The following is a 9,839-nucleotide window of genomic DNA, read 5'->3' on the forward strand; positions in this document are numbered from 1 at the left end:
CGAAAAGGATAGGGAAAGTGGAGTGACTTTCCTTAATTTGCCAGCAAAGAACAAAAAATTGCCAAAGAAGTGGTTCCAATAGCTACGTCGGGATCGGATGAGAGATTCATGCAAAAAAACTCGAAAATGTGTATGTGTCTAACGAGCATTTCACAGACGACTTTTTCAAAACTGAATACCGATTTGAGCTTGTGGGTGGAAACACAAGAAAGAGGTCATTGAAGAAAAATGCATTCCGACAGTTTTTCAACGGAAGGCCCTTGTAAAGGCACGCATTACAAGCGAACGGCGCATCGCAAGGAACGAAGAGGTAGCTATCAGTTACACTTTTCATTTTAAAAAGTAATTTTGCCCGGCAGAACTGTCGGACTTGATTTGGTAAATATTATTTCCGCGCAAGAAATTGAAGCTCCTCGCTGGACTACGGGGCTCAAATTTCAAGAAAAAACCTTGGGTCCAGCTGGCCCCTAAGTCTTCAGGTTTGGTCGCCAGCACAAGTATTTTAGTCGCCAAAAATTTTCGACCCTTCAAGCTTAATATATTTTCAAGAAATACGCGCTTGAACGGCGTGAATCACGGGTCAGTTTCATGTATAATCAGTTTGCCGCTTTTCTTCTACAATAACTGGGGAAATGGCTAAATGAAATTCTTTTCTTCATTTACCAGTCTTACCAGTATTTATAAAAAAGCTTCCATGTTGCAAGCTTTAATTCATTGTTTTTCGTAGCCTGGCGCTAGGTTTTTCGTGTTTTCGTTTTCATTGATGCATAGCGACTGCACGCGTTTTTTGGGTGAATTTATTAAATTTCTTAGGGTACTGTGGGAACTTCAAATGCCCAGCAGATTTCTTTAAAATTACAAGTCAGACTAACCCGCTACGGTTTTCTTTTATCGAAAAAGTATTTTTTTCGATTTATGAATCTCTTGTGTGGGCCAAAATCAGAGCGTGTTTAACAATCGGCCTTAACAGCCAGGGATGAGTTAAAAATCCTTACAAATTTTTAAATGCTGTCTAATTTGATTTGGAGTACATCGGAAGAAGTAGTTAATTGTACATCATCAGTCCTATCTATATGTCGACAATTACCGATAACAAGTCCTGCTATAGCGAAATCCGATATCCGCATGTAAATAATACTTTGTCTGAAATGTGTTACAATTTGTTTTCAACTTTCCTTCAGCTTGTTTACGCATGTAAAAGTTCTGTATACTTTTTTCTTCTATCCAACATCTATTACATATGCTTAGCTTTCCAACAATACAAATGACAATTCGCACAATAATTCTTAGGTAATGATAGGCAGGGGTTTCAATAAAAGCCGGTTACCGGCTGTCTCCCGCCGCCTGTAGGACCTCTTACCGCCGTCTGTTTGGATTTCAGTGATGAAAATAAAAATGATATTAATAAAACAAAGCAAATGTAACAACAACGGCGACCACTGAATTTTTTAAATGCTACAAAAACGTGGGTAAACTATCGTTCCAAAGAAATAGCGTACATGTTTGTAGTCGCCGATCAGTGGTATCACTGTTCATCTCAGGATACCTAAGACATCTGAATGATTTAATCATATGATTTAACTTTTCATTATTTTATGATTATTGAATAACTTAATAATCAACCGTGGGAGAATCAATGAAAAGTTGAAAATGAGGTTTGGTTTTGTAAGAATATTAGTAGAAAGAATTTTGTTGTAAAGTTTATCTCATTTCATTTTTTTCTGAAGAGTCAAAAACCTGTTTGTTGCCATGTTTGTACATTTGAATGAGTAGCAGAGAGGTTGTACTTGTTTTAAGAGAGGACTTCAAAGAAATTACTGCCTGAGTGGATATCAAGTGTCACAGAGAGATATCTGCCTAGAAAGGTATTCAAAATGCACCTCTTTGCATCAAAAAATTATTAGTTTGTCAAAGAAAAAAAATCCTGCTTTGTGGTCAATAAAAATGCCCATCAACAGCACGCTTTTTGATGCCCAGAACGCTAGAAATCGCATTTCCGAGCTTCTAGATTTCAAATTTTTGGGGGGGAGCATGCCCCCAGACCCCCCTACGGGAAAGGGGCCCCTTTACTGGTCACAGCCGCCTATTACACCTTCAGTGGCCGCTTATGACTAATGTTATTGAAACCCCTGGATAAGGAATGTCGTCAGTTTCACATTTCACGTCAAAGACGTCGATTTCACTTCGCATCTTACATGTAAAGTCACTGCGTATTTCACAAGAGTCCACGTAGTACATACATGTAAAGAAACCTAGGCAAACACGTACGAGCACGAGCAAAATGGATCCAAATTTTATAAGTAAAAACACAGACTTGTGAGGTGGAAAGCATTCGCCCGATTTTAACACACCTTCGAAAACTTGTCAGTTTCTGTGATGCCTGCTAGAACTCCCTCCGCATTGAACCACCAGTAAAATAAAAATGGAGACAAATCAGATCGAAAGCACTAAACTGGGGGTTTATTTAAGCCACCAGTTCAATTCTGAGAGCAATTTACAATTAACAATAAACTTCCTCTTGCGCTAACTGCGTCCATTGCAATTGTACTGCAAAATGTACCTTCCATCTTGGTGACCTACTCGGCAACAAACACGTTCTCTTTGTATCGGCATGGTTGCACATCTCTCACAAGTACACCACAGAGCATTTTCCAACCGATCGTTCCATTCACCTTGATAATTATCTCCCGCGGAATCACTAGCACGTTCTGGCTTCAAGAGCAGCCATACTAAAACCCAAAAGAACAAACACATTCTCGGACGGAATGACGTGACGGATATGCGGCCTGGCCAGCAAGATCCCTTCAAAATGGCGGCTCCCGGTGTCGAACTTTTCACTTCTTTTTCATTTTGATCGCATCCATTTCAGAAGCTAAAACAACGGTGAGTAACTGAACTCAATGTGAACTTTTTATTGGTGATGGAAAATAATACACGGTTTTTGGAGTGACCTTCTCCTTTAAACTAAACGTGAGTACAAAACATGATACAAATTGAGACTATCACGCGTCTAATTAAGATAATTTCAATGTAGCTGTCATGTTGATATGTTATATCGTGTGTGCACATTCAGGTCAAGGTGCACCGTTACTGGCCCGCAAAACAACCCGCCAGCATTGGAACTTTGGTGGTGGAAATGACCAACGAAATGGTTTACGACGACTATACTATGAGGGAAATAAAACTCACCAATACCAAGGTATCGTTATGGCTACCACCATGTGTTTATTTTTTTTATGTCTGTTCTGTTTAATCCGTTTTCTTTCAGAACGTTTTAAAGCAGAAAATCATAGCCTGATGCAAACGCGAGAGTTGGACGAATTCGAGAATTATACAAAATCAGCAAGTACAGAAAATTAAAACTGACATTATAGAAAAAAGAAATAGTTCGAAAACATAAGACTCATAAATATTAGACCTCGTCGATCTCAGATGAAAACTTCTTATTTTTTATCCATAGTTGGTTTAGTATATGGCGTCTCGCACTAAATACCTCTTACTAACCAAGTTCGAGGTCCTTGTTGTAAGTTACGGGGAAAACGAGGATCCGTAACTTACAGTACGGACCGAGAAGAAGAGGTTAGTAAGATATTTATTATATCTCTACTGTGTGCCTGACCGATTCGGGAACAGTTTCTAATTACAAGAAGCGGCCTCAAATTTCTGACGGACGTCGAAAGCAAATTAACGTGTCAAACTGAAATCGTTGTTAAGTCGTTAACACGTTTTAATGCACAATTTAAAGTAGAAGAAAGTTTTAAACTTTTACTTGCTATATACAAGTTAAGTACACTTGGCGAAACATTTTGGCAACAAAAACAGCTTTAAATTTTGACCAATCACAGCGCGCGTGGTAACTGAGAGATATAATAAAATACAAGTATTAGACATGAATTAAAATGGACGTCGTGCCTCTTAAAAATATTTCACAGGGCAACATAACGTTGTTGGATAATGATATAATTATGCAGTGTGCTGTATAAACGGTGTTGTTAACATATTAGGAGAGTGCATCTCGAGTGGTTCGTCAGTACCAATACACTGGATGGCCTGATGTTGGCTCTCCAGACTCGGGTACAGGATTGATCGATATTATTGGCCAAGTACAACGGTGGCAGCAGCAGTCAGGCAATACTACGATCACTGTACACTGCAGGTGAGTACCATACGCTGTTAATTCACAACAGTTGGCACCATAATTTATGTCTGATTAAGATAATCATTAGGACATCTCCCAGTTGCCTTTTGCCTTTGTACCAAAACGAATCTTCTTGCAACATGTGTTTTAACTCTAAGTTCATTTACATGTAAATCAATCTCATTTTTAGTTGAATGACTTCGCTCGAAGACTTTGTTTGAAACTAAGGCAAAAATCAACTCGGAAATGGTCAATTTGAGCACTTGTTCATTCAGTTATTCATCCATGAGCTGGTTGTTCAGTTGTCGACCATTCCTTGACTAGGCCGTCACCTTGGAATGGCTCCAAATCGAGCCCGAACATTCTGCAGCAAAGAATAAGCGTTAGTTAGTCACTGTATCAACGCTTTTCTCTCTATTTCTAATACTGCCATTAGTCTTTGCCAACACTGAGTTGCTCCAACGTTTGGGCGTCGGTCAGATGTGTGCAACTGAGAGTAAAGAGTAATTTAGGGAAAACACAGGATTTTGGAACATGAATGAACCTTGACTATGGAGTCAGGGTGTGGTGTACATTTTGAATTACGCTAGTGCTGCAGGCTAAAAATTGAAGAAAGTCTATTTAATCCCTTAATATTCGTGGTGATTTGACCTTTTCAAAAACTTTTTTTTTTGAGGAAATGTCTCCAAGTGAATGCGTAAAATAGCATTTCAGAGCCTCTCAATTTCAAACATTTTGGGGGGGTAGCATACCCCAGACCTCCCTAGAGGCTTGTGCCTTCGGCATTCGAATTGGTGCCAGCCGTCTTCCTTATGAAACTAGCCCTCTACTCCCTTAAATTAATAAGAACCTGCCTTACTGGCTGTAATCGACAATGAACATGTGAAGCAGTTACAGCTAGAATGCCCTATCGTTTGACTTAAGGTGGCTCCAATGTTGTTTCTTCTTCTTTTCCTTGACCAGTGCTGGGGTCGGTCGAACAGGAGTATTCTGTGCCCTCAGTATTTTGATAGAGCGATTGAAGAGTGAGGGTGTGGTGGATGTCTTCCAGACTGTCAAGCAGCTGAGAGCTCAGAGACCCGCCATGGTGCAGACCAAGGTATGTCCTCCTTTTGTAAATAACGTAACCTGCGATTTGGCATCTTTTTGTTCTCGTGGTAGTTGGGAGAGGAAAAAATGAACGCCTGATCGCATGTTAGAAATAACAAGTTATTCCTAACGTTCCTAGGCTGTTGGTATGTACTGATAAAAATGGTAAGATTTACGGGTTTATAAACTCACTAGAGGCTAGCTTTTCACTCTCATTTTCGCCAGTGGGTTGTGTCTGTCTCCTGGTCACGTCACGGTTATGGCCTGAACCACAGTTTGTAAGGAGACCATTGCGATGAACAATATAAAACTAAACCTGCAGTGTGAGTGATAACAATGAGGCAGTAGAGAAGAAGTGTCTATTGTCCTTAATTTGTCTTGACCTTTATCATTCTTTGATGACTGGATTTTGACTTGATTTGTTTCTATTCTAGGAGCAGTACGAGTTTGTATACTCTGCCCTCAGTGAGTATCTGGACTCTTTTGATGCGTACAGTAATTTCGAATAACTGCACTGAATTAAGAGGTGGATCAGTTTGTTACTCCTTTGAAGAACGTCAGTTTTTTTCCTCTCCAATAATTCAATTAACTAAAAACATCACTTCGAGCAAGTGACAGTTTTGGAAACGTAGTGCTTTGCACATATCACAGTAAAAAAAGGTAGTACAATGAATTTTCAATCATTATGTTATCAAATATATCCGCTACCGATTTTAAAATTCTTAAATGCGATAGGAATCGGACGTTGTCGCCTCCTACATGCGATGAAGATTTGACTGTTTTCACTTCATAAATCTACTTCATAATTATCAGTTATGTAGAAAGTAATCGTCATAGCAGTTACGCGTTATATTGTAAAAAAATAAGTAGATACTTTTTTAATATCAAAATAATCCAGCAACTTTTGCAAATTTTCGCATATTAGTGATAATTGTGCAATTTCAAAGAAGTATTTAATAGGATGAATACACAACGGCTTTTTTCAGAGGAACGGAATTGATCATCACTGCATTCTGATACACCACATATTTGTCCAACAATAATATTTCAAGCGTAAACGCTTTGCGTGTAGATAGCGTTGTTGATATAATCAATTTGTGGACTTAATTCAGAATTTTGATATTTTTGTCTTCTCATTTAAACTAGAAAGGAAGACACTTTTCCATGGAATTGTAGTTTTTGTATAGATCACTTTCCACCTCAAACTCGAGAGCGGAAATATAATAAGCTAATGAGTTGTTTTTGTTAATCAATATAAACACGTGATCTCTGAAGTTCAAAACCTAAACCCTTGGCTGCCGTCAATCTTAATTACAGTTTCGACCCTAAAGCCCACGCATTTTCGGTTAGTAGCTACCAATCGCTCGAGCTTTGGACAAGATTAAAACGAGAACCAGAAAATCCTGGTTTCGGTTTAATTGTGCTCGTAATTTGAGTTCAATTGTGGTTTCTAAATATTCGTAGAGGTAGTAACCGCTGTGACTATTTCGCCCAGAGGTCTCGATTCTAACCAAAAAGATCGCGGTCTCTGAGAACGCGATTGTTGCAATCAAGACGACAACGGGCTAAAAACAGAAACAAACAAAATGGATCGAAATCTAACCACAGACGTGACTTTTTGGACCCGTTGAAGTAAACCTCTGTTTCCTGAGAGGTCTGCTAAGGTGATTAAAGGCAGCGAAGCACGAAGCCGTTGATTAAGCAGAGTTCGCGTGTCATTGAAAGGCACAGTAATGTGCTCTATACTATTGATAATACCGTAGCTATTTTTGTACCCCTGGGCGAAATATTTTATATTTTTGTAATCGGCATAAGCAAGTATAAATAAAATAGTAAAGCAATTCGGCAATGTCGTTTTGTACCATGCTATGTTAAAAAGGTAAGCGAAAAATATTATAGTGAGGTAGAACCGGCAGGGCCGTGATTTTTCAGTCTGCCCAATTATAAATGTTATCAATTGAATAAGAGTTATCTTTCTTTGTAAAATTTTTATTGTATTATTACTGATAAAATAAAATAAAAAAGTGGTGAAGGCTTTGTAAAATGATGTTTTTCTTTAATGTCATAAGAACCATTTTTTGAGCCAGCGGGGTACACACTATCTTCGTACAAAAACTGTGTTGCGCAAATCCGTTATAAAACTCTCGGTAGCGTTTTGAAGAGTATTTTGTCTTTAAGGGGCTTTGGGAGAGGTAAATGTTGGACCTTAGTTGTTAGGTCATTTCTTAGTCCCTGTCGCACAGCTAGAAGACACAGATGTTCAAGCCTTGGTGGCATCCTTTCGAGCTGTCTGAGAAAGTTTTTTACTTCTGCAAATCGTGCAACGTGAACAGCGGTTACATTGCCATGGTTGCGGTATCTGATGCTCGCTCCAGCTGCACACAGCAAGGCCGCACACTCTTTCCTCTCGCAATGCATGGCGACGTAATGAAGAGGTGATATACCTTCACTGTCCCTTACGTTAGCACTTGAGCCAAACTTAAGTAAGAGCGCTAACGTGGTGTAGTGTACCTAAAAGAAAGAAAAAAGAAGTCTTTGGAATACTGCTGAAGGAATCGCTAAAAGCTGCGAAAAACGATACAAATAACCTCAACTTGTCGTGCAACATTGTTGCGTTGCAAGTTTTGGGTCGATTTTTCGCGTTTTTCACCTTACGTGATCAACTTGTCGCGCACCAAAAACATTTGTTTCGGGTTGAAGAAAGTTGTTGCGAAAAGTAGAGCGTGGGTCTACTTTGAGCAACAAATTTTGGCTTTGTTGCTCGTTTTTCATCAAACTTACAAATTGTTATGCAACAAATGTGCTCATGTTGCGCGACAAGTTGAGGGTTTTTGTATCTCGTATTTCGCCGCCTTGAGATCGGAGTTTATAATACAGTAACGTGTTTAATAACGAAATTTAACTGTTCGTAGTAGACACTTGTCGTGTCCCATTGCAAAGCTACGAATGTGCAAGGTTCTTCCGGGTAATTATGTTATTCACATTTGAACTTTTTATGGAATTTGCGCAATATAAATGATATTCAGTATTATCGTTTTCTCTCTTTTATGGAGATTCATAAGGCCTGATTCATAACGATATTTGCAAGTGCCTTGGAAACGGGATTATGGGGCCTTATAGAGCGAGGGAGCAAAATACTTAACCCCTCAAACAGGCCGCCAGGGAGTTCTCTTGGCTCGTTTTATCTCCATCAGTCTCACCTTCAGTTTTTCCCGAATTCGAATGCCAGATCGCGTTGCCATTTGTAATGATGTTTCTTGATACGAACTCCGAGCATGGACGTTAGCGCCGTGTTCACATAGAAGAGCCACCAGCTCAGGATAACCATATAAAGCAGCCAGATGAAGGGGGGTGCACTTGGAATGTTGGGTAGGATTTACGTCACATCCAGAATCAAGAAGCAGCTTGGCGCAGTATGTGTTAGCTCCTTGGACCGCGTAATGGAGGGCGGTATAGCCAAAGCTATCTGATCGATCTAATGTCTCTTTATCTTTACAACAATGCTTGCACAGTAGTTTGAGACTGCTATACTCATCATGAGAAGCTGCTATGTGTAGGGCTGTCCTCCCATAAATATCAACACTGGAAATAATTATTGAATCGTCTGATAACAACTTGTGAAGTAAATCTGTTTTTCCAGTAAGTGCTGCGTAGTGAAACTTAGGTAAACCTTGCATGTGTTTTGCCAAATCCTCAAACGGACGTTCATTTGCACGGTTCATGATCGCCTTGCCTCGAGTTTAAAATACTTGATCAGATTTAAATCGAGGTAGGTTCGTAAAAGATCAAGGAGAAAGCTGCTACAGCATTGGCATTTATAAACCAACCACTTCAATGAACTGACCACGCGATCTATAGAAACAGTTAGATTATAAATACTTCGAAGGTGCTTACGCGCGCAGCGGATCGGAGCGGGGATGCGCGCGCCACAAAGAAATTTCTTTGCTCCGTGTAGTCAGTCTGTCAGTTCTCTTCCTCACACGCTAACCGCACAGAAATCTCTTAAGGTCATTCCCCAGTATTGTACTGCGCATTCCTACTGCGCGTAATTTCCCGCGTGATTAGCGCGCGCGCATCAAAAAATGGCAGCTGCTTCTTCACAGCTGGACCTCGGTCTAGAGGTAAATCGTCATTTTTTCGAAAACGGGTATGGTGACCTATCATTTTTTCTGTTCTTCTGAATCGAATCATAAATTTCTCCATGTAAAATAAATGTGGACCAATTCTCAGTGTAGAACAAGAAACAACCGCCGGAAACGTGAATTTACAACTGAATTTAGCAAGCAATCGTCTCTATAATCATGGTGCTATTATAAGGATTTATTGGGTATTAACAAGATGCTGTTGCTCCTAAACGAACACGGGGACACCTCATTTTTATTTCAAAATTGAAGTTCCTATAATATAAACAATCAATAGACAAAGTTTCCCGGCAAAATTCTCAGTGTAGGTTCTATTTCAGTGGAATGACCTTAATGAAATATAAAAGAATGCTTAGAGTGAACCAAACGTTTCGTGCTTAGCAACGTCTTTCCAGTGGTAGATGATGTTACCAAGAAAAAATGAAGAACGCCTCTGAACACGGTGCAAATCTCGAAGTCGGAAATGGCAT

General features: G+C 39.5%; 2 protein-coding genes across 3 annotated transcripts in view; one reads left to right on the plus strand and one right to left on the minus strand.

Annotated features, from left to right (window-relative positions):
• Nucleotides 1–7,271, plus strand: part of LOC110046812 (uncharacterized) — a 134,781-nt gene extending 127,510 nt beyond the window's left edge. For both annotated transcript variants that reach the window (XM_089287517.1, XM_089287518.1), the window contains 4 exons: nucleotides 3,074–3,199; nucleotides 4,005–4,156; nucleotides 5,102–5,237; nucleotides 5,662–7,271. In XM_089287517.1, the coding sequence (XP_089143643.1) occupies nucleotides 3,074–3,199; nucleotides 4,005–4,156; nucleotides 5,102–5,237; nucleotides 5,662–5,736 (489 nt within the window). In that variant the 3' untranslated portion in view covers nucleotides 5,737–7,271. The remainder of the gene's footprint in view (nucleotides 1–3,073; nucleotides 3,200–4,004; nucleotides 4,157–5,101; nucleotides 5,238–5,661) is intronic.
• LOC110046817 (ankyrin repeat and SOCS box protein 16-like) lies at nucleotides 6,808–9,498 on the minus strand. Its single transcript, XM_020752533.2, has 2 exons — nucleotides 8,428–9,498; nucleotides 6,808–7,738 (listed from the first exon to the last, which is right to left on the minus strand). The coding sequence occupies exons 1-2, from the start codon at nucleotides 8,947–8,949 to the stop codon at nucleotides 7,361–7,363; spliced, it is 900 nt and encodes a 299-aa protein (XP_020608192.2). The 5' UTR covers nucleotides 8,950–9,498; the 3' UTR covers nucleotides 6,808–7,360.
• Between the last annotated feature and the right edge of the window lie 341 nt (nucleotides 9,499–9,839).

The sequence above is a fragment of the Orbicella faveolata genome, unplaced genomic scaffold (assembly GCF_042242905.1).
Source record: "Orbicella faveolata isolate gen_17 unplaced genomic scaffold, um_ofav_v1 contig_14, whole genome shotgun sequence".
Taxonomy (NCBI): domain Eukaryota; kingdom Metazoa; phylum Cnidaria; class Anthozoa; order Scleractinia; family Merulinidae; genus Orbicella; species Orbicella faveolata.